This window comes from Arachis stenosperma, chromosome 9 (assembly GCF_014773155.1).
Source record: "Arachis stenosperma cultivar V10309 chromosome 9, arast.V10309.gnm1.PFL2, whole genome shotgun sequence".
In the NCBI taxonomy this organism is placed as follows: domain Eukaryota; kingdom Viridiplantae; phylum Streptophyta; class Magnoliopsida; order Fabales; family Fabaceae; genus Arachis; species Arachis stenosperma.
In genome coordinates, this window is record NC_080385.1 from 14049387 (window position 1) to 14075521 (window position 26135).

The window sequence follows — 26135 nt, forward strand, 5'->3', positions numbered from 1 at the left end:
ATGTGCTGTAATGGGGGAAAAGTCTCTCTTCCCCGAGTAAATGCTCCTCAGGAATTGCTTGAAATCTTCTTGGACCCCTCTGCAGAAGGAAACCATTTTAGAAAACATATTCGTGGATACAATCATGTATTTTCCTTCACTTCATGTGGTGTGCACATAGACGAACAACTGGCTATAACAGGTCGTGGTATATATACATTTCGTGCTCAAGGCTCAATATATCACAGTATAGGAGGATTTCATCCGGATCAGGGCACGCGGCCACGGTTTTTGCAACTGTACATATATGATACTGATCACGAGTTGTAGAATAGGATGCTAGAGAACACACAACTACATGAAATATTAGTTTTCAAGTTACAACAATTGCTACACCGGTATAATCCTTTTCTCCATGTGTTTCGCCAGCTTGCACAACGGTCAGATGTACATGAGTGTAGTTTGGTCATTAGAGAGCGACCTGCTAATCAGCCACAATATAGTCTTCCAACTGCGTCGCAGGTAGCAGCCATAATTGTTGGTGATGACGTTGAAACAATGATTCGTGGGCGAGATATTAAGGTGCAAACTCATGCTGGTAGCCTAGGAAGGATTCAAGAATTCGTTGGCTATTACGATCCACTACAATATCCTCTTCTTTTTCCATTTGCAACTCATGGATGGGATATCAATACCCGAAGTCAAAGTGGCGGTAAAGTATCGTGTCGAATATATAATAGTTATATGCTCCAGGTACAAATCTCCATTTCCTACGCAGTATAGACTTCAATAAAATTATGCCAAAAAATTGATCAATGTATCTAATCTTTTTTGCAAATTCTAAAAAATTTATAGATCCGCCCCGATGATCATTCCACCGTATTGCAAGCAGGACGACTACTACAACAATATATTGTTGATAACTATGTGAAAATTGAAACCGAAAAGTTAAGATGGGTTCGACATAGACAGAAGAAATTACGGGCTGAATTATACCAAGGTTTACAAGATGCTTTGCACACAGGAGAAACTAATGCAGGTAAATATTGTTGTATCTAATTGCTACTTCGAAAATCATTAAGAATTACCCAAAATAATTATTAAAACTAATAATATTTCTCTATATATTTGTCTTCAGAAAATGTTGGAAGAAAAAGAACAATATTACCATCGTCGTTCATTGGTAGCCGTCGCGACATGACCCAACGATATGAAGATGGAATGGCGATTGTTCTTAAAGAGGGAAAGCCAGATATTTTTCTCACAATGACATGCAATCCATCTTGGACTGAAATAACTTCAGAACTCAACCCAGTTCAAACTCCACAAGATCGTCCAGATCTAACAACAAGAATTTTTCGAGCCAAATTTGAACAGCTGAAAGAGGATGTAATTACTAAGGGTGTCTTGGGAAAGGTGAAGAGCTATATTTATGTCACTGAGTTTCAAAAAAGAGGGTTTCCACATGTACATATGTTGCTAATCTTAGAAAATAATGACAAGTTAATTGACCCGGAGCAATATGATAGTTTGGTACGTGCAGAGATACCATCTAAAGAAGTAGAACCACACCTACATGATGCTGTGCTAAAACATATGATTCATGGTCCTTGTGGTACACTTGATCAATCTTCACCCTGCATGAAAAATGGCAAATGTAAACGCAACTACCCAAAAGAGTTCGCAGCAGAAACACGAAGAGGTGACGACTCATATCCGCAATATAGGCGACGATTCGACACTCCAGTACAAATTAACCAAAATGTCACGGTTGACAATAGATGGATAGTTCCGTACAACCCTTGGCTACTACTAAAGTATGATTGCCATATTAATGTTGAGATATGTAGTAGCATCAAGAGTATAAAGTATCTCTGCAAATATTGCTACAAGGGTCCAGACCGGGTTGCAATGGAAGTTCACAACAGTTCTAATGTTGACGAGGTCCAACAGTTTGTTGATGCAAGATGGATTGCTGCTCCAGAGGCATGTTGGAGAATATTTAAATTTAACCTTTACCGAATGTATCCATCAGTGGAAAGGTTACAAATTCATTTGCCAAATCAACATCAAGTGAGCTTCTATAATCACCAAACCATTCCTGAAATACTTAATGATGATTATTCTCTAGAACAATGCTCACTAGTTCTTTGCTCTAAATCGTGAGGAGGACCAACAATCTAGGCATCTTTTGTACAGGGAAATTCCAGAGTATTACACTTGGCACAACAAGGAAAAGGAATGGCGTCGGCGCAAGACACAGAGGAGATCCATCGGTAGAATTTATACTGTATCACCTTCAGAAGGAGAAAAATTCTATTTGCGTATTCTGTTATCTAATGTCAGAGGACCAATCAGTTGGGATGACTTGCTAACAGTGAATGGGATCCAATATTCGTCCTTCAAGCAATCTGCTCAACATCGAGGATTGTTAGAGAGTGATAGTAGCATCCGTGAATGTTTGGTTGAGGCATCTGTTTTACGATTGCCATGTGCTTTACGAAGGTTGTTTGCAACCATCTTAATATTTTGTGAGCCTACAGATGTAAGAAGCTTATGGGATGAATTTTTTTCATATATGATGGATGATTATCCGTCAACCAGCACCACAACAGCCTTAGTGTTCATAAATTGGCTACTCAGGGATATAAATGATATACTCCTTCAGCACGGAAAACAGATTACACAATACGATTTGCCAGCTCTAACTCATGAAAATGACAATGACAACTCGATACCCAGAGTTATCCAAGAAGAATTGTCTGTCGAAGTACCCCGGGAAGACCTGTGTTCCGTAACAAGATTGAACAATGACCAGTCTAAAGCTTTCAAGTGCATTATGAATACAATTGATCGAAGAGAAAGTGGAGTGTTCTTTGTTGATGGGCCAAGAGGATCAGGCAAAACATTTCTTTACAGAGCTATAATTGCAGAATTGAGAAATAAGGGTCATATTGTCTTGGTAACTGCATCATCAGGAATAGCCGCAACATTATTGCCTGGGGGTCGAACAGCTCATTCTAGGTTTAAGATCCCAATTAATGCAGAACCATCGTCCATTTGCAACATAAGCAAACAATCAGATCTTGCAAAGCTGATTAGACAAACAACGGCAATCATCTGGGATGAAGCACCTATGGCAAATAAAGAATCGGTGCAATCATTAGACCGCACTCTGAGAGATATATTAGCAAACGATATGCCATTTGGAGGAAAAGTGATGGTGATGGGAGGAGATTTCCGCCAAGTACTGCCTGTGGTACCGAAAGGTAGTAAGTCACAAATGATTTCAGCTTCTATAGTTAAGTCTCAATTATGGGCTTCCACTAAAATTCTCCATTTGCGACAAAATATGCGATCTTCTAATGATCATGTTTTTGCTGAGTACCTTATTCGCATTGGTGATGGAATTGAACCCACCATACATGAAGACTTTGTACGGATACAAGCAAATATAGCAATTCCGTGGGAGGGTGAAACATCGTTACACAAGTTAATAGAAGAAATATTTCCAAACTTACAATCTCATGGGTGGGACGCTTCTTACATGGTAGAAAGGGCAATATTGACGCCAAAAAATCATGATGTGCAACAGCTTAATGATATAATTATCAACCAGTTTCCAGGAGAAGAACGAAATTTAGTGTCATTTGATGAAGTAGAAGGAGATGCTAATAATTTATATCAACAAGAATATCTTAACTCAGTTTCTACAGGCGGGTTGCCACCTCATGTGTTGAAGGTAAAAAGAGGTGCACCTTTGATGTTATTGAGAAACATAGACCCTAAGGCCGGCTTATGCAATGGTACAAGGTTACTATGTCGTGGAACTTTTCAAAACATGTTGGACGTAGAAATTTTAACCGGTCATCACTGTGGAAGAAGAGCTTTCTTGCCTCGGATAAAACACAAAACAACAGAAAATACAGGACTGCCATTTATCCTTATCCGGAAGCAATTTCCTGTAAGGTTGAGTTTTGCAATAACAATAAACAAATCACAAGGACAGACAATTCCTAAAGTAGGGATCTATCTCCCTAAACATGTATTTAGCCATGGCCAATTATATGTTGCTCTGTCTCGAAGTATTTCTCAGTCAACTACAAAAATTTTAGTCAAAGAAGGAAAAATAGATGGAACAAGTGGAGAATTTACCAGAAATGTAGTTTTCAAAGAAATATTGTTACCTTCCCCAGGTAATTTATGTTCTTAGTAAGTGTGTGTAGTTACTTCTTGGTACAATTCAGTCTACATATAATTTTAATCTTTAAATCTTTTTCATTGATATATATATCTATGTATACAAACTTTAATTTATTGAGGATTAACGACTAATAATTTTTTAATAGACAATTTGATTTCAAAGGAGCTCATCAATATATGCCAGGAGATAAAGATAACCACCTTGAACATTTGTTTTATGCAACAGGTACGTACTAATTATCATTAACTAAGACATACTATATATATACTAGAAATATATTAACAAATATCAATTACAGGAAGAAGGATTCCAAAATCTCTGGAGTGCATGGAAAGATGAGCAAGCAATTGCATCAATCCAACCAATAGACAATAAAGTAATTTTTTAAATTAATTACTGTCAAAATTGCATTCAATATACATACTTCTATTTCTATGTTAGTAATCATAATCATATGTTATCTAATAGGTTCATTCCCTTCAAATTTATTCTATTGACTAGGGAGGAACGGTTAAAACAGACAAGACCCAATTCTGGAAGATGATAAAAAAGGAAATACTGCTCCAACAACATACAAGGTAACACAATCATCGTAATCAGAATATTATTGATATGCCTATTATCTATCCCCTTCTATGTTCTTCTTTTACTAATAAAATATGAAGGAAAAAAGTATATGCCTAAAATATTAAAAGGTTACTCTGAGATTGTAACGGAGATTATGTTTCTCATGTTGAATAAAGTTACAAAAATAATTTTAAACTACGGATAAAAATTAAACATTTTTCTTTTTCCAGCAACAAACTCATAGGAGCGGAATCAACTGATGTTAGTAAGAACAACATTGCAGGTACCTATCATTAGATTAAGAAACCACCCAAAATAGAGGTAATATCGGATACTTATAGATTTGAATGCTCTACAGAGGGTTTAATGGCTTCTTTTGTTGTGCATGTGTAGGAAATCCAACCTCAAACAAGAAATTTCAATTTTGCAGGTTTTATATTTTTTATTGTTAACTTTTCGTTCAAATATAATGAAATTTGTATTGGCATATGGTATATTTTATTGATTTCTAAATTTTGTAGTTCTTCAAGGCTCAAGAATCTATTGATAAGGAGATGTATGAGGAATTGCTAAAGATTTTTTCTCGGTACAAATTCAGAAATTACTTTAGATTTATCTTAACGTTTTTACTTATAGTTTGATATATAATCACAAAAAAAGGCATAATTATTTTTTTTCTTTACACTTTTTGTAGGCACAAGAAAGATTCTTCAAATACAGATCCGTATTTTGGTTTACCACTTAAAAAAAAAGGTCCCCTAAACAAAGAAAAAAAAGTAACTTTTAAATATGGCTCATTTTTTGTAAACAATCGTATTTTTCTATTTATTTTTATGACTTTGAGTTAGATAGAAGAAGATAAAATAATATTGTAATAATTATTTTATATGAATTATGTTATTTGTAGATTTGTAGATAGGTGATGTATGTGTTTGTTATAATTAAATCATTTTCATATTGTTATTGTTTATAGATAGGTAATATATGATTATTTTAATTTGAACATTTTTATATTGTTATAGATTATTCTATATTATTATTTTTATGTTATTCGAATTTAAAATTTTAAAATTCATTGAAATAATTAACTTTAAATCTCATAAAAAAAGCGGCTGATCGTGCCTGTTGAGCCGCTAGTATTAAATAAAACTAATTCTAGCTATTTATTGATTTTTTTTGTTATGAAACAATTTTGTTTTTAAGCGTCTACAATCTTAAATTTTAGTTTAATTTTATTTTGCGTCTTATAAACTGATTACATCAATATTTATGAAATTATATTATAAATATTAATTTGAAACTAATTGTGAGATTTATCATCCAAATATTTAGTTTTATGTTAATTTAAATTTTATACAATATGGTAAAATTTAATTAATTATCCATAAAAGTAAAATAGTCTCTCTAAAATAAGAGCAATCTCATTTTATCAATTATTTTTAGTACAAAGTGATAATTTAATATTTAATTAAGAAAAAAGATAAGGACCCAACTACAATAAGCCAACTCAAATCAAATTTTGTTATTTCTAATTTTTGAAATTCTAAAAATTAGGATAGTGGTTTTTTTTTAACAAACTTATTTTTCAATTAATTCAAAACTCAAAATTATCCACAAAAATAAAAGAATCTTTTTAAAATGAGACCTTATTTTTTTATTAATAATTTCTAATATAAAATAAAATTTGAAAGCATTTCACTTCGTACTCTGGCAATGCCCGCTAATATCGTAGCAATTTCCTTGTCATTGCAGAAACTACAAAATTTTCTATTCAAAACAATTAGTGTAAGGTGTATTATTTGTACCTTTTTCTTTTTTTAACACTAGATATATACATTTCTTTTATTAATAGAAAATTGCATGAAACTATATATACCATGTGATCTGTTACAGTAGTCTGGAACAAGCTAAGGAAGTGTGGGGGAAATAAACTAGGTAAAAATGAGTATTAATCTTCTAGGGATAAACCAAGCATATGCATATTATTGTCTCGTGCATGCATGGTTTGGAAGACCATATAATATAAGAAGAAGCAGGCATGGAAACTGCTGGTATAAACATGCATGACACTTAATTTCATAAATTTGTTAATAATCTAGCACTTAGGTTTTCTATTATGCATACAATAAGAGGAAACCTAGAAATTAAGTAATTAACACAAAAAAATGGCATGTAAAAGGTAGAAACCATGCCTTTCCAGAATCGAGGGAGAGCAGCGATGGGTAGCACGCTGTGACAGCAAGCGCATACCAGAAGCATAACATGGCCAGAAGGGCTGAAGGGAAGCACAATGAAGGGAAGCTAATTTAGACTACACACATGCTCATCATTCCTGCCAAAATAGCCATCAACCTGGCATCACAAGCTTCTCCAACAATCCCCAATATATTTGAAAACAATGCATTCAAATAGAAAGAGAAAAAAAACAAAGAATATAAGGACAAAACAGAAGACAAGAAAACACTAATGTCATTTTAGATTTTCCTATCACTAATCTCGCATTTTTAACATTATTCAAGTCAATGTGCTAAAATTTCTAAACTCAGCAAACATAACATTTTTAATCCATAATCTTATCTATCCAATGCTAAATGTTACAAACAACCAACAATAACATGTCATATCTTACCACATGTCACACAGATAAATTAATGACACCGGACCACCAGAAGTATAGTGTTTGATAAATGCCAATCCAGCCCCTTGCACTGCATTTTAATGTAGTGATCAATAGGAGAAAACACCCCACCCAGGGATGTTAACTTCAGATTTAGATGGTTGTTCAATTATTTTATAAATTTATGCAACAGCTACCATGTTCCTACAACTCTCCAACTTATTAAACTTTGAGTACACTACATCTATACAAGAAAGTTGCTTTTCTAAAATGCATTTCTATAAAGCTAGATTTGGCACAGGTTGAAAGAGAATCATCACTCCACCAAGCATGAATAGAACTCTCATTAAAAGATTTAACTTAAATGAAACTAAAATAACATCAAATAGCATGAACACCACCAAGATCAGCAACACTTAAATATAGAGTTCAAAGTTTGAACAACAACTTACATTTGTTCAACTCCTCTTAAGTTAATCACCTGTAAACATTAAACAATAGTCCAAATAAGCATCAAGCAAGAGAATATTTAATCTAAAAAAAAGCAAGAATGGAGAGCCCTGAAAGAGAAACAAGACAATAAAATTTGGAAGTTCAGTAACAAACAAAAAAATATACCTGGTTCTAGTGAGCTCGATTGAGAGAGTGGAGAAAAACCAAAGTAGAAGGAGCAACGGCGGCAATAGAGAGAAGGAACGACGACAGCACGGCAGCAACAAAGCAACGGTGGCGCGAGCAAGAGGAGCGACAGTGGCTCAAACGTGAGGAGCGACAGCGACACAGCAGCAACAGAGCGCGACGGCGGCGCGAGCAAGAGGAGCAACGGTAGTGTAACTGTGATGGAGCGATGACAACAGCGGAGAATGACGATTGAAAATGGTGTGAATTTGGGGTAGAACGAGGGGGGATTATGTTTCTGGTGATTGGAGAATTTGTGGATGAAATGAGGAATTTGGGGGAATTGTGTTTCTGAACTTTGGACGCGGGAAGTGGATGCGCGTATATGTGTTTTTAGTGATAAAAATCGACGGCATATTTGTCGATTTCAATTTAAAAAGAGCAACACCCTAAACGTCTTATTTTATACATTATATCTATACCGTTTATTTGATTTTAAAAAACGATCTAGACCATTCAAATTTATCGACGGTAGTCGTTGTCGATATTTTAAATAATAAAATAGACGTCATGTTTGTCGGTTTTAAAATAAAAGTATTTTCCATCCATGGTTCATCGATAATGTGGCGATAATAGGGTAGAGATTAATTTATCATAAAAATATCGATGACCTGGCTATTATTTTAATATTTTATTTTTAATCTTTTTTAACAATATCGACAGGAAGCTGTCAAAAAATATCGACAATAATTGTCGATTTTTCTTGTAGTGGTGTTAACATACAAAGTCCAATTTCAAAGAGGGTGAGTAATGTTTCTATATAGGAATCTGGTCATCGTATTTGGTGGATTAATACAGTTTCAAGCAATGACCATCATTAGTGATGCAAATATGCAGTAGATGTTTCATATTTACCAACAAACTCAATTTCAAGTGTCAATGATAGAGTTGTATGTTGAGTTTGAACATATGGTTGTGGATGCGGTTGACCACAAGTTAGATGTAGATGATGTCAAGTACATAGCCTGGAAAGAAGATAACGTTGATAATGAAGTAGAATTCAAAGGCAACTACTAAGTCGGTGACAAAAATGAGGTTGGGGACGAGGCAGACAATCTGGTCATGCAAAATGCAGTAAGTACACTTGTCAACTAGTATTCCTTCAGTGTTCCATCTTTTATGCGAGCTCTGACTCTCAAAATTATGTATGCAATGAAATTTTCTTAGTATACAAATATGGGTCTGTTTATTCAATATAGTTATCATTTGTTTATTTACACATGATTGATTAATGATAGTTTGGATTTAATTTGTGAAGACAATACAATGGGAGAAGACGTTGAGTTTAGTATCGGAATAGAATTTAGTATAAGAGAGTTAGTGATCTCTGCAATCAAGACTTATACTATCTCTAAAGGAGTCAATTACATAGTGTATGAGTCCAAGCCTATGACGTTCTAGCAAAATGCAAGAGGTATGATAGAAGTTGTGATTAGCTTATCCAAGCTAACTTGATTTGAAAGAAAGACTGGTAAAAGATTCGGAGTTACAATGGCAGACACATGTAAAACTCAGATAAATAATGAGTAATTAATTAAAAAATCAAAAGCGAGCAAAAAGGGTTGAAAATTAAAAAACTTATAATTTAAAAATTTACCCATGAAAATTTAACTTAAAAAATAAATTTGAGCACGAAAATATAATTAATTGCGAAAAAATATGTACCAGCATTAAAATTAACTGTATCGGCTTAAGTCTGTTCGATACTGCATGTGAAAAAAGTAAAACTGTAAAAATAACAAGAAAAATATTTAGAATAAAAATCCAAATACTTATTTTAAAGATTTTGACTTTAGGTAGGGCAATGGGCTAAAATTACAACGGGCCCTCATTAATGCCCAAGCCCATGACACTTAACCCCTCGTCACTTAGCAAATTTCATTACTTTTCACCCTTGACAGAGAGAAAGCACAAAGAGGAGAAAAGAGTGAAGAAACCATGCCCTAATTCACTATTCACTCATACATTCAAATCTACATATCTCACAAACCGTACCTCTGATTGAAGACTCGTTCATGGCTACGCGACCATCTTGTTGTACTTTTGCAGTGGTATTTGCGAGAACTCTAAACCATTTTTGTTTTTTCCCTCAAATTTACATTTTGGTAGTTGGGATGTTGAAACATTGTGATTTTGTTGTTTAGTGGAAGCTTAATCTCGAGTTCTAGCGGGATTTTGACCCAAGGTTACGTGGTAAAAGATAAGAAAATTTTTTTTATTTTCCCTAATTATATGTGAAAAACCTAGCTTGAAAATGTGTGGTATTGCTATAATTAGATTTGGGTAGAGTTGCTCGGTGATTTTGGTGTGAGTTGGATGCTTGGGTTGATTTTAGTTCACTTGGTGGAGGTTTGGAGGATCGATTGAGGCTCGGGTTTGATCGGAGAAGAAAATCTAAGTTATTTGAAACTGCAGTCAACGAAGGTATGAGTTTTAGTTTCAGGTAGACACTATATAACGTTATGTGAAAATATAGGTTAAATTCCCCTAGGATATTGTTGAACATTGGGTGTTGTTGGTTGTCATTGGCTTAGAGTAAATGTTTGTGTTGGGAAAATTGTTAATTGAATGAATTATATGTTGGTATGTTTTGATGTGGGTGATAAATGTATGAGATTGATTGATTAATGATTATTGAATGTTAATTGGGCCGGAGGCCAGGATTGAATGCATTCCGATAAGTTTGACGAGAATTGTTGAGTGAAATTGTGGTTGATTGTTTATGGATAATGTAGCATGATTGTGTGGTTTGAATTGCCATTAGTGGTTGATATGAAAATTGTGTCGAAGGCCGTGATTAGGTAAATTTTCCCTTGATAAGTGTGACGAAATTGAGTTGAGCCATATAAATTGTGATATTGTGGCCGGAGGCCTTAAATTGAATGAATTTTGTGTTTGGTATGTTTGATGTTGGGTGATGATCAGGGACGAACCTAGGTTAGGGAGAGAGGGGGCACTTGCCCCCACTGAGTAATAAAAAATTAATAGTAATTATATATAAATAAATATATTTGATCTTATTATTTTATTATTTTTGTTCCTATATTAAATTATAATTTTTTTTAGAATTATGTTAAAAAAATATTGTTAAATTTAATATGCAATTATATATATCGCATTAAATTTAATTTAGTATCAAAACTAAAAATAAAAAAATAATAAATAGTTTGTAGGATTACACTGACTTATGCAGAGTTTGCAGAATTTAAGGCAGAGACAGGTCCCACGCGTACGCATGAGTTGAATTTCTTGCGTGAATCGAGTCAGGTTTCACGCGTGCGCACGAGGCGTGCATACGCACCACTATGCAGGATTTTAAGAAATGTTGATTTTCAATTGTTTAGCCTTTTCAGTCTGTTTATAATCCTCTCTAACCTCCATATGGAGTTGAATAACTAATTAATAAGCATTGAATACACTAGGGAGGAATATAATGGATTAATCTGAATTGTTCCCGGATAAATCTTTGGTTAATCGGATGAAAATGTTGTGGAGATGGTGCGTCCCACCCATGGTGAGGACGGTGGTATTATCCCGCTCACGAGATAACAAAATTGATGAATTGAAAGCGAAATTAGGGTTAATGAATCTAATAATTGAAGAGATTGATTAAAGTCAATGATTATGAATGATTGTGGTCTGAATGACTGTTTGGGCAAGGACGGTGCTCTTATCCCACTTGCGTATTTGAGATTAACAACAAATTGTTGATTGGCAAGGTCGGAAGTTTGTCCTGCTTGCGTGGCAAGGTCGTTGATTTTGTCTCCCTTGCGTATTGATTTGGTATCTGCACCACGCAAGGATAGTGGTTCCATCTCGCTTATTTGTGGTTATGGTGTGATGTGAGGACGGTGATTTAATTCTGCTCACAAATTGGGAAGGTTGAGGATTCTCCCTGGTTGTACATATATATGTATGTGAATGGGGTTATGATGAGTTATGCTTTACAAGGTTGGTTAAAATTATGACTAGGATTGAACTGAATTAATTTGGGGCTTAGATAAAAAAAAAGTGAGGATTTATATGAGGTTTAGGATGAAAATTATGATTGAAAAGTGTGGCGGGCACTATATCCTAAGAGTGTGGTAGAAACTATATCCTAGAGTAAATAGACAAATTGGGATGAAGAATTCCCTCTCTTGTTGCGGTGGACAAGTTTGAGGTTGAGAATCCCTTCTTTTGTAACATTGGGAGATTAGATAGAAGGTTGAGGATTCTCTTCGCTTCAATTCCCAACTTTGGTGAGGACAGTAGTTTCATCCCACTCATGGTTTGAGGATAATTATCCATGTAATGAATATAAAAATAAGGAATTATGATTTCAATTCCGATTTCGATTTCAATTGTGATTATGATTGAAGAGTGTTGACAATCGAATTTCTATCGTAAAGAATTTCACAAATATGATTGCGTTGTAAGTATAGTTTCTAAATCAACAGAGAATCCTTTCGTACAAAAGTTTTGGTTGTCACTTAAGCAAACCCAATAAAATTTATAAATCGAAGTATTTAAACCTCGGGTGGTCTTCTCAAGGAATTGCAGGGAAGTATGATTTATTATTGGTTATGAGTTTTTTGGGAAATTTGGAGTTTGGGCAATGGGCACAGATATAATTATAAATTAAAGCAATATAAATTAAAAGAGATTTATATATATCTAAATAAAAAACCTTGACTGGTAGAATGATTAATTGGAAGTTCTATCCTTGTTGGATTTTCCAAGTGTAATGGTAATTGGTTGTTGTTCTACTTGGTTATCCTTTACTAAATAAAGGAAAATTAAGTTAGGAGCCAACTTCTATTCACAAGTCCTAATCCTCTCCCTTGAGAAGGATTAGTGTTTGTGGCCAGAGAGCCAATCACTAATTAACTCTGGAGTCTTCCAACTCAAGGGTCTCCAATTTATCAATTCATCAATTAAAGTCAAGAATATAAAAAGCTAAGTAAAAATCATAAATCTGAAATACCTCAGATTGCATTAATAAAAGAAATCAAATCTAACATGGAAATTCATAAATTAAATTGGAAAAATAAATAAAAGGAACATTGAACCTGGAAATTGAGAAGAAGAAATCCTAAAATTAAGAGAAATCCTAATCCTAAAACCTAAGAGAGATGATAGAGTTTCTCTCTCTAAAAACTACATCTAAAACCTAAAATTATGTGAATGAGAAGTTGTATGAATTGTTTAATCATGAATGTATGCATTCCTCTACTTTATAGCCTCTAATATGTGCTTTCTAGGCCAAAAACTGGGTCAGAAATCACCCCCAGCGATTTTTGGTACGTACAGGTCGCTGCAAAGTCACGTGGAAGCGTCGTCCACACGTTTGCGTCACCTGGATTTGGATCAGCTATAGAAAATTATATATCTTTGCGAAGCCCCGGATGTTAGCTTTCCAAAGCAACTGGAACCGCATCATTTGAATCTCTGTAGCTTAAGTTATGGTCGATTTAGTACCAAGAAGTCAGACTGGACAGCTTTAGCAGTTCCTTCAGTTTCTTGTATTCCTTCCACTATGCATGCTTCCTTTCCATCCTCCAAGTCATTTTTGTCCTGTAATCCCTGAAATCACTTAACGCACATATCACGGCATCGAATGGTAATAAGAGAAGATTAAAATTAGCTAAATTAAGACCAAAGAAACATGTTTTCAATCATAGCACAAAATCAAGAAGGAAAACGTAAAACATGCAAATTGTATGAATAAGTGGGTAAAGAATTGATAAAAACCACTCAATTGAGTACAAGATAAACCATAAAATAGTGGTTTATCAACCTCCCCACACTTAAACATTAGCATGTCCTCATGCTAAGCTCAAGAGAAGCTATAAAGGAGTGAAGAGGAATGGTAGAATGTATGAAATGCAACCTATCTATATGAATGAAACTATATGCTAAGATGTTTCTATCTACTTGGTTAAAAGTAAATAAGCTCTTCAAGACAAACATAAATCAGATTTCACTAATTTAAATCATACAGAAAACAAGTAAACTTATAAGAAGATAGTTCATGAAAGCAGGGAACATAGAATCAAGCATTGAACCCTCACTGGTAGTGTATATCACTCTAGTCTCTCAAGTGTATAGGGTAATTCACTCTACTCTTCTCTAATCATGCTTTCTAAACTTTGTTCTTCGTCTAACCAATTAACACATATTTAGTATACCAATGCAAATATCATGAGGTCTTTTCAGGGTTGTAATGGGGCTAAGGTAAGGGTGAGGATATATGTATGGCCAAGTGAGCTATAATATGAATCTTTGATTAACCTAAGCTTTCACCTAACATACATATACTCTATATAACTTTAGAATCATGCCTAGCTACCCATAATTTATTACATACTCATGCATCAACCTTTCTTTTAATTTTTATCACATATGCATTGATCTTTTTCTTAACCTAACTTAGCATTGGTGTAATTTTTTCCCCTTATTTATTTACTTATTTATTGAATATTTTTTTGAATTTATATATATATATATATATATATATATATATATATATATATTGGATTTTTTTATATATATTTTTTCTTTTTTTTAAATATAAAAGTAAACGTAACATATCAATGCACATGGATTTTTAATTTTTCTAGTCTCACATGAGTAGGTACCCAAATTCCCAATATTTTATCAAAGTAAAAACATAACACATTCCCTTATTAACACATGTTCCCATAGTTTTCCCACACTTAGTTGATACACAATCTTTATCTTAAGCAAACCAAAGATTCAATTGGGGTATTTAATTATTTTTCCGCTTAAGGCTAGTGATGTGGTAAAATATAGAATAAATGGGATTAAAAGGCTCAAAGTGGCTAACAAGGGTGACATAAAAAAGGGTAGGCTTATTTGGGATAAGTGAGCTAAAACAAGTAATAGCCTCAATTATATGCAAGCATGTAAATACACTAAATAGTGGACATATAGAATGGAACAAAGCAAAGATTGCAATCATAGGGAAGAAAACACACAAGAATAAGATATTATGGTTAAATAATGTACACATGTAATTAAGCTCAAATCTCACGGGTTGTGTGTTCTTTGGCTCAAAAACCATGTTCCAATTTACAATCTTCAAACAAGTTTAACAAAAAATTTTAATTTAACTTAGTGAAATTTTCAAAAATAGGGTCTTTAAAAAGAAACTTATTACTTTAACCAAGTAGTAGCTAAATGCATAAAAATCAAACAAACATGCAATGAAACATGCAAATGCAACAATGAACTAACAAATAAAATAAAATATTGGTGTTGGAATAGGAAATAACTAACCCATGGAGATTGGTATCGACCTCCCCATCACACTTAAAGATTGCACCGTCCTCGGTGCATGCAGAGATGTACAAGTGGACGGGTGGCTCCGCAGCTAGTGCTCTTTTTGTTCCTTTCCTTGCCGATGGTTTGGGAGTAGCTTTCTCTTTACCCTTCTTGGTGGCCATCCTGAAAAGGGAAAAAGTAAGTACATGTAAAGCTAAGGGTTCGAGCAAGGAAGAGGATAGTACAAGTGATAATCAATGCACGGTAAAGAAGGATGTCGTTAACACATGGTCATGACTACATGTGAAAAGTTCATCAATGGAAATATAGCAAGTGCATGTAATGACAATTAAATGCAAGATGTTTATTGGCATGCCGGCAAAGGCATGAGTAGCATAGATCAAGCACTAAATGTCCAAGTTAGATTATCATCTCTTTCAAACTAACAATATGTTTGTATTGACAATTATATTTAATTAATAAAATATAAAATGAGTTTTGTGAAAAATAGGTATTAAAGTAGTAGGATAACATAAAAGTAGTGCATGATGCCATACGGGCTTTTTCACAAACACATAGCATGCATGGTAAATATATTTTTAAAAATAAAATAAAACATGCAAGCAACCCTTTAAGAAGTAATATTAATTGTCAAATAATTCCATGATAATCCACAAGAAAAATATAGAAAATAATGACCCAAATAAATATCCAACACCGATAAAAAGGGTTTAAAAAGAAAAAGAAAAAGAAAACATAGATAATGAAAGTAAAAAGAAAAAAAAGAAGAAAACATAAATTAAAATAATAAGAATGGAAAAGTAAAGAGGGAAGAAGAAAGGAAAAGAACCTTGATAATGGATGTGAAAAAAAGAGGGGGAAAAAATAAAAAGTGAGAAAGAATAAAGAAGAAAGAAGGAAAAAATAGGATTTGGGAAGAAAAGATAAGATATCTGGCACTGATCTGGATAAGCTGTGTGGCACAGGCGACGCGGATGCGTGGGTCACGCGATCGCGTGATGTGCGGTGTTTTCAAGCGACGCGAACGCGTGGGTCACGCGGTCGCGTGAGTTGATTTGTGCTATTGGCGTGAGAGCAGCCTCGCGTTCGCGCAACTCTCTGTTTGAAACTCATTTTGCCAAATTTTAGGGTGACGCAGTCGCGTGGTTGACGCGATCGCGTGAATGGCCTTACTTTGAAAAATGGCGCGGACGCGTGGCGCACGCGGTCGCGTGATAGGACTTGTGCTTCCAGCATCATTCCAGCCCCACTCCATCATAACTTGCTGTCATACACCTCTTTACGTTGATTTCACATGGCCACGCATTCACGTGGGTGACGCGGATGCGTGGGGAGGCTATTTTGCAAACGACGCGAACGCGTCAGCGACGCGGTCCCGTGGGTATGTTTGTGCCTAAGGCACGCCTCCAGCCACGCTTTCGCGTGACTCTCTGCTTCTTTCTCTTTTCTTCGCATGCACACATGACGCGAACGCGTCAGCGACGCTCGCGCATCGCGTGCTTCTTTTTTTTTAATGCAAAAATGTAGAATGCAGAATGCAGATGCTTATGCAAAATTTATGAATGACCACTAATAAAAAATAAAAATAAAAAAAATAAAACTAAGAATAAAAATGAAAGATCATACCATGGTGGGTTGTCTCCCACCTAAGCTAGCACTTTTAGTTATAGTCCTTAAGTTGGACATTTGGTGAGCTCCCTGTTATGGTGGCTTGTGCTTGAACTTATCCAGGAATCTCCACCAATGTTTGTAATTCCAATGGCCTCCGGGATCCCAAACTAGGCGTATAAAGCCTTCAAGCAAGTCAAAGCAAGTGACAAGGTCCCAAGAGTGTTGATTTCTGGACTGAATTCTGGGGTCTCAGACCTTGCCTTTGCACCCGTCTTCTTGTTGATCATCATGATTCCATCCGGGTGGCAAGCAATCTGAATTCTCACTAAAGCGGCCAAACAACTTCCTAGACCCATTCAGTTGAGCTTTACACCAACCTTTGCATTTAAACTTTGAGCTTTTCACCATATTGAATCTTGCATGACAACTCCTACCACTAACCATCTCCCTCTTACTCTTAAAGCCACAAAGAGCTCTGAGTTGCCCATCTATCTCAAGAAAAGCATATTCAAGTGGACTAATTAAGCTTAGAGAAGAAAGATTTACCCACTTGAATGAAGGAATAGATGGTGATGCCTTTGGGGGAGGGGTCTCCAATAGCTTTGGCAAGGTGATTTCCAGCTCCATTCCCTTGGGCTCTTCTTCGACAACTTCCACCTCTTTGCAAGCTTCTTCAATATCAACCTCTTCCTCTTGGTAGCTTTCTTCCAATTTGATCTCCTCTTCATTGTTCACCAAGGGCATGGGAGGTTGTGCTTCTTCTTCTTTAATCTCCATGTCAAGTCCAATGGGAGAGGATTCAAATGTAGATAAAAATTCATCAATGATTGAATCCATCTCTTGATCATCCCCTTCAAAGTCTTCAACCATGATATGCCTTGGAGTTGTACACCCTCTTTAGCATCAAATTCAAATGCTTGGAAGGAGGTTCTATGACTTGAGTTTCCCATGGAGGTTTCGCGCATCTCCTAAATCTTCAACAACTTCTGTCTCTTCAATAATTACTGCTTTGTCCAGTTGTTTTAGTATAAAATCGTACACATCCTTGATGATTTTCTTTCCATGACAACTCCTTTCGAATGTTCCTTCATCTTCAAGGGTCTCTCTTGTCTCTATATTTTGGGCCTCCTCTAGCTTCTTATGAAGTATGGATTCGCGAAAATGATTCCTTCTTTCCTGTTCCATATCAATAGCATAATTGGAATCATCTTTCTCTTGGATTGATGGATGTGGGTGCTCTTCCATGGAGGGTGGTGATGGGATGGAGAGATCATTATGTGGTTGAAAAGGAAGTGCACTAGAGCTTGATGGTTGAATATTGGAGGTAGAGGGTTGGTCCATGCGGCATATAAGTGCTTGAAGAGTAGAGGTGAGACTAGTGATAGAGTCAAGTGTGGTATGAAGCTTTGTTTGCCCTTGGTGAATAACACCAAGGATGTTATCATCCAGTGGAGGTTGGGGTGGATATGGGTTAGGGTCATATAGAGGTGAATGGTGTAAAGGGGCTTGTGAGTTTGGTGATTCAAAGGTATGTTGTGGAGGTGGTTTATAAGCATATGATGGGACTTGTTGGTAACTACAAGGGGGTCCACCATATCTATCATCTTGGTATACACCTCGGAATGGCTCTTGACCATAGTAAACTGGTGGAGATTGGTTGTCACGAAAGGGTCCACCATAACTATTGTCTGGGTATGCATCATAGGATGGTTGTTGTCCATGGTACTTTGGAAGGTGTTGCTGCCGAAAGGGTTGATCAGATCCTCGTGGCTCTTTCCATATTTTATTGTTTCGACCTTGATGCATGTTCCTGTTATAGCTTCCATTCCTTTCAACAACATTAGAACCAAACTCAAAGCGACGGGGGTGAGAACTCATAGTAACTAATAAAAATTAAAAACAAAATAAAAACAAATAAAGAAGCAAAATAAAATATTTACAATAACCAATAATAATGCACACGTTTGCAATTCCCCGACAACGGCGCCATTTTGACGATCGGATTTCTATCGGTAAAGAATTTCACAAATATGATCGCGTTGTAAGTATAGTTTCTAAACCAACAGAGAATCCTTTCGTACAAAAGTTTTGGTTGTCACTTAAGCAAACCCAATAAAATTTATAAACTGACGTATTTAAACCTTGGGTCGTCTTCTCAAGGAATTACAGGGAAGTATGATTTATTATTGGTTATGAGTTTTCTGGGAAATTTGGAGTTTGGAAAATGGGCACAGATATAATTATAAATTAAAGCAATATAAAAAAGAAAAGAGATTTATATATATCTAAATAAAAAGCATTGACCGGTAGAATGATTAACTGGAAGTTCTATCCTTGTTGGAATTTCCAAGTGTAATGGTAATGGTTGTTGTTCTACTTGGTTATCCTTTACTAAATAAAGGAAAATTAAGTTAGGAGCCAACTTCTATTCACAAGTCCTAATCCTCTCCCTTGGGAATGATTAGTGTTTGTGGCCAGAAAGCCAATCACCAATTAACTCTGGAGTCTTCCAACTCAAGGGTCTCCAATTTATCAATTCATCAATTATAGCCAAGAATATAAAAAGCTAAGTAAAAATCATAAATCTGAAATACCTCAAATTGCATTAATAAAAGAAATCAAATCTAACATGGAAATTCATAAATTAAATTGGGAAAATAAATAAAAGGAACATTGAACCTAGAAATTGAGAAGAAGAAATCCTAAAATTAAGAGAAATCCTAATCCTAAAACCTAAGAGAGAAGAGAGAGCCTCTCTCTCTAAAAACAACATCTAAAACCTAAAATTATGTGAATGAGAAGTTGTATGAATTGTTCAATCATGAATGTATGTATTCCCCCACTTTATAGCCTCTAATATGTCCTTTCTGGGCCGAAAACTGGGTCAAAAATAGCCCAAAAATTGCCCCCAGCAATTTCTTGTACATACAGGTCGCTGCAAAGTCACGTGGAAGCGTCGTCCACGCGTTCGCGCGGATTGCATTTTGTCCAGGTCATGTGTCCGCGTGATCCATGAGTTTGCATCATCTGACTTCGGAGAATCTATAAAAAATTATATATCGTTGCGAAGCCCCGGATGTTAGCTTTCCAACGCAACTAAAACCGCATCATTTGGACCTCTGTAGCTCAAGTTATGATCGATTTAGTACCAAGAGGTCAGGCTGGACAGCTTTAGCAGTTCCTTCAGTTTCTTGTGTTCCTTCCACTTATGCATGCTTCCTTTCCATCCTCTAAGTCATTTTTTCCCTGTAATCCTTGAAATCACTTAACGCACATATCATGGCATCGAATGGTAATAAGAGAAGATAAAATTAGCTAAATTAAGACCAAAGAAACATGTTTTTAATCATAGCACAAAATCAGGAAGAAAAACGTAAAACATGCGAATTGTATGAATAAGTGGGTAAAGAATTGATAAAAACCACTCAATTGAGTATAAGATAAACCATAAAATAGTGGTTTATCAAGTGTGCTGGGTACTATATTCCAAGAGTGTACTAGGCACTATATCCCAAGAGTGTACCGGGTACTATATTCCTACTAGCACCATTTTCTCAGGTTTCAAAGTGAGATAGCACTCTCCGTTATTTTGACATGACTTTTACCTCTAGGAGAAGGTGAGACAACACTCTCGTTGAGATAATAGTACCATGACTTGTATAAATTTCTCCTGGAGATGCACACCGAGAGATTGATCTGGTAGTTGGCAGCCAGATTTTGTGTCGAGTTTAGTAGAATATCCGACACGTGAGTTCATGGCCGATAGGACAGGCATGTATCACATGCATCTACTTGCTGTTATTTGGGTGTGCATATTTTATTTGGTTTGTCTATCTGAATATTATGTTAATTGTTAATTGTATTACGTGCTATACTTATTTCTTACTTGTGTTTAATTTGCATTGACTATTAATTGTGTTTGTTACTACTAAATTGAATACTGAATTACTGAAATGAACAATTATGATATTGAGATCAATGATGACTACTAGCGAATAGCGACAATTTTTTTAAGGATTTGAAACCACCGCGAAACAGAATTCTAACTGTAACCACCCTATCCCATAAGGCCTGTGATTTTTTTTTATTCTTTACAGCGTTCGCTGACACGCATAGGTTTATATATAAGTAGCATAGATAACGAATTAGAATTAGAACACGTAGCGCAAAACTTTTCTTTTAGTGTTTCCAAGCGACGAACCTTTCTCCGATTCAATTATTCTATGGAATAAGTTTTTCCCTGAACCATATTAGTTAGATAATTCAAATTTTTGAACCGGTTTGACTTCCCCTCTCCCGGTTCAACCAAACCATGCTTTCCTTAAATAACCCAAACCTAGAGAAACTCTGATTAAACTCATCTTCCCTTCTTCTCTCACAACCGAACGTGTTGTCCAAGACCATGGTTACCTCTTCATGTAATCAATACTGTGATGTGGTGTTGCAAGAGGAAGAGGCCACGAAGCCTTGTTACACCAGCTCACCTCTTCCCACCTTCTGTAGATATATATAGATGAGCCAAGTCTCTCAATTTTCCTGGAAACCACACGAAGAGAAGAAAGGAAGCAAGAGTGGCGGCCAAGAAGAAGGAAGAGGAAGACCCAGCAGAAATCATCATCATCATCATCTGCGTGTGTCACCACCAAGAAGAAGGAGAAGGGTCATCAAGAGAGCTGCTACCCGAAGCCAAAGAAGGAACCCTACCTCTTTCCTTTCCTGGTTTTCTTAGTGTTCCTCTTGTTGGGTAAGAACCAGTAACTTGTGTTCTGTTGATTTTTCCTAAATTAAAGATTCTACCCTTATTGAGCTCCAATTCTTTTAATTGGTAACCAAACCAATCAATTCAGCCCATCACAAGAGTAAGAACTCTTCTCTTGCTCCATATGCAACTCGGCCAATTAGCTCTATGAATTGACAAATCTCTTTAATTATGTTTGTTAGGGTTTTCTGATTTAATATAGCAAAGGACAGACTTTGGTTTGTGAAATTCTCGAAGAGAGGTAAGGGATAGTCTATACAAGATATGTTACTTGCAGCTGTGTATACTGCTTATGATTGATGATTTATCATGTGTTTGTTTGTTGAAAAGTGTATAGTGAATTTTTGTTATGATAAAGATGCAGAAAAGTGAGTTTGAGTTATGAGTGGGCCTTTGCAACAAGGGGTAAATTAATGAATATAAACTCTTAGAGCTGTGTTGATTATGCTAGCAACTTTAGTTAGTCAAAAGAAAGGTAAAATTATGGTTTTAGATGAATCCTAGGCTTGAATATAGGATTTGGTATGTGAGGTTGTTGGAAATGCTTTGTGCAGAATTTCTGCAGAAATATGCATAATTGGCAGTCAAACGAATAATTCAGTCCAGACCTAATTTTTAGATGAGATTATTTTTATGTAAAGCTTTAGTGTGTCTATAACATGCCATAAAAATTTCAGAGAATTTGGCCAAGCGGTTTGAAAGATATGATTTTTTGAAGTTTAGTGGTTGCTGCAGATTTTTCTGGTTTTCTAGTTCTACAGTACCAACTTTCATATGCTATAAATTTTAATTTAAACAGAATTTTGAGTTGATTCCAAAATGATTTTAAAGATCTATCAGTCTATTTTAAGTGAGTACAAGTTTCATGTTCATATCTATTTTGTAGACTTAGATAAGTCACTTGGAAAATCAGTTGTTTGCTGGAAACTCTGAACTCGTTTATGAAACAGGGCTGTGTTCCTAAGCTCATAACTTTTTCATGTGACATGGTAATAATCTGAAATTTAGTTTTTTGGAAAGCTGAAAGAGTCTTGTATAAGTACATAAATTTTGAAAGGCAATGAATGAGAACTAGATTTTTAGTGAATTTAACAAATTTACTGCTCACTGCTGTTTTTCTGCAATGATAGCAGAATTTTAAAACATTTGTACAATTTTCAGTTATGGTCGGAATGTCCCAGAACCAAGTTTTATTTTCTAAACCCGTGATTTTACAATAACTAAAGGGATTAAAGAGATTATAATGACCAATTAAGAATGTTTACCTGATAAATTGTTAAGGAAAGTTTGAACGTTGTTAAAGCTGAGGGAACCCGTAAGGGTGGTTTTAGTGCTATTTTAGAGGAGATTATGTCCGAATTTCTATAAAATTTCAGGAACTTAGTTAAATGTAAATGTGTAAGTTGTCCCCAAGAAGGTTTAAGGTTAATGGGTGATGCAGAGGTATGTATAATTAGACGGTGGTGTGGAGATATGTATATTTAGGCGGTGGTGCGGAGGTATGTTTTATAGTGTTGGTGATGCAGAGGCATGATAAAGAGAAAGTAAATGAGAAACCATGTTTGAAAGAGATAATTGAAATGAATAAGTAAATTATGAAAAGTGTATGTTGAATGGGCCTTGTGCCAAACTGCTAATGCGAAAGTGCCCGCCTAACGGATAGCCTGAGATTGCTAATGCGGGAATGTTCGCCTAACTGATAGCACTGTTCTTTACTGTGATACACATTGAAATGTTATTATAATGAGGCCTAATTGACACGGGTAACCGTGATGCCAAGGTGTCTAACTGACACAGTAAAGGGACCATATTCGGGGTTCACTCCGAGTAACGTCGGGTTGCGGGTAGACAACCGACGCATGAGCTCATGGCCTGCGCTAGGAACAGGCATGCATCATATTGTTTGCGCATATGAACTTCTTGTGAATTATTTACTGCCATTTCTTTCTTGTTCATGCTACTTACTTGTTATATATATGTTTGTTCCTTAAGTCTCTGTGTTTTTTTCTTTTCCTGTTTCGCAACAACTTAGAGATAAAGACCCTAGGTTCCCTTTTTTCCTTACTGAGAACTCTAGGTTCTCACCCTTCTTTTCTTTCTTTTCCCCCTCCCCAGACGGGTCCGGTATAGGAGCCCTGTGAGTTTCGTTCTAACCGCTGAGCTATGAGGATTTGGCGCGCGGCGGAGTCTTCATATGGAGCATGTTTTGGACCTCTTTCTCGCACAATGTTCGGAGATCACTCCAGAGTTAGTCGCAGTGGATCTTTCGCTCCTGTTTGATGATCTTAGTATCACTTTCCCCTCACTTTTGTAGTACTTTTAGAGGGGTAGGACGTCTTAGTAGTTCGGTTCCAGCTTAGGAAACCCGTGTGAGGGATGGGACTGATTTCTTCTTTTGTATCTGTACATATAACTTGGTGTGATACTCGGCTTTGATGGATGACACGTATCTTTGAATTTAACTCGTGTATATTATATATATGTTTATATATGTTATTTTCGGTTGCCTTGGGTTTTCTTACACGACAACTCTGAAGAAACTAACCTTGCGAGCAACTAAACGCTATTCCACGAGTAGTAATATGTTCACGATGAAACCGACAAAGACTTTTATTGATATTAATTTATAAAAATCTGAGTTTAGAGCTAAGTAGGCCGCACGATGAGTAACATCTGAACATTTGGCATTGGTCATGACGTGTCGAAAGTTGGGGTGTTACAGTTGGTATCAGAGCAGTTCATCCTTTGAGCCTTGGGATGGACTGTCTATGCTTTCTTGCATACTCTGAATCTTTTTATACCATGCAGTTAGGATATTTTGGTAATATATTCTGCATGAAGGTCTGTGAACATCCATTGTAGTAATATTAATACTTAATTTTGATATATTAAGACTGATCACCTTAATATTGATTATTGGGTATTGATAGGACTCAAATGGCTGCGAATAGGCGAGGACGCCCTCGACTGGAAGGAACAAGTGAGGGAACTTTCCCTGATGCAACGGCTATTCTCGAATCCGTAAACGCTATGGTCGCTGCTGTACGTGAATCAATAGCTGCTACTAACCGAGTAGCTGAACGTCTTGATCGTCAGAATGGAGTTGAAAATAACCATGGGCCTAGACAAGAAAATGAAAATGGCGAAGAAGGTGAAGCTGGACTACGTAACCGGCCCATGACTCTAGCCACTTTCTTGAAGATAAATCCGCCTCAATTCCATGGGAACACTAGTGCTACACGAGCTGATGACTGGTTTAAAGAAATAGGACGAGCAATGCGAGCCCAACAAGTCCCTGAAGGACAGCGAGTGGAATTTGCTGCTTATATGTTGAGGAATGACGCGCAACATTGGTGGCAGGGAATACTCCAACTACTAGGAAGAGAAGCTATTGACATCTCCTGGGAGGAATTTTCAGTTGAATTTTATAAGAAGTATTTTCCTGAGTGTTCTCGCACCGCTAAGGAATTGGAGTTGCTTCAGTTGAAACAAGGAAACATGACAGTCAGTGAGTACTCTCGCAAGTTTGAAGAGTTATGCCGGTTCTCGAACATTTCTCAAGGAGCACCAGCTGCATTCGAGAAACGGAAGTGCATCCAGTTCGAAGGAGGACTTAGAGAAGAACTGTTAGCTCATGTGGGCCCGATGGAAATACAGAATTTTGCAGAATTAGTTAACAAGAGCCAACTGAAGGAAGAATGTGTAAAGAAGCTGGTGGCAGCACAAACTAAGCACAGAAACCTTCCAACAAGGGATTTCAATCGTAACCTCGCTCCTCAAGGAAGAAACTTCAAAGTAACTCGGCAACCGGACTTAGGCAAACAATTGCAATTGACCCAACCAAGACTGATATGCATTGTGTGTGGAAGGAATCATGGGGGAAAACCCTGCTTGCTGAAGTCTGGGGTTTGCTTTAATTGCGGAAAGCCCGGACATATAGCCAAAGAATGCATTCGACGAAAGCCTGAATTTGGTTCCCCTGGACAGCAACAGCCAGGAAGGGTGTTTGTCTTGGATGCGGAAAATACTACCAAAACCGATCCCCACACTCGAGGTAACGAAATTTTGAGGACAAAATTTTTTTTTGGAGGGTAGAATGTAACCACCATATCCCATAAGGCCTGTGATTTTTTTTTATTCTTTACAGCGTTCGCTGACACGCATAGGTTTATATATAAGTAGCATAGATAACGAATTAGAATTATAACACGTAGCGCAAAACTTTTCTTTTAGTGCTTCCAAGCGACGAACCTTTCTCCGATTCAATTATTCTATGGAATAAGTTTTCCCCTGAACCTTATTAGTTAGATAATTCAAATTTTTGAACCGGTTTGATTTCCCCTCTCCCGGTTCAACCAAACCATGCTTTCCTTAAATAACCCAGACCTAGAGAAACTCTGATTAAACTCATCTTCCCTTCTTCTCTCACAACC

The 26135-nt window shown here is 36.0% G+C and overlaps 1 protein-coding gene across 1 annotated transcript; it reads left to right on the forward strand.

Moving 5' to 3' along the window:
* Window positions 1–25884, forward strand: LOC130949103 (uncharacterized). Its single transcript, XM_057877925.1, has 8 exons — window positions 1–126; window positions 310–732; window positions 835–1018; window positions 1118–1965; window positions 2126–4175; window positions 24511–24523; window positions 24633–25756; window positions 25850–25884. Exons 1-8 carry the CDS (start codon window positions 1–3, stop codon window positions 25882–25884), a joined length of 4803 nt encoding a protein of 1600 aa, XP_057733908.1.
* Window positions 25885–26135: the final 251 nt, after the last annotated feature.

Bases quoted from the DNA above. Each gene is read 5' to 3' on its own strand.
- LOC130949103 (XM_057877925.1), top strand. From the start codon at position 1: ATGTGCTGTAATGGGGGAAAAGTCTCTCTTCCCCGAGTAAATGCTCCT. The intron at 733-834 runs GTACAAATCTCC...AAAAATTTATAG, and splicing joins ATAATAGTTATATGCTCCAG to ATCCGCCCCGATGATCATTC. The intron at 25,757-25,849 runs GTAACGAAATTT...TATTCTTTACAG, and splicing joins AACCGATCCCCACACTCGAG to CGTTCGCTGACACGCATAGG.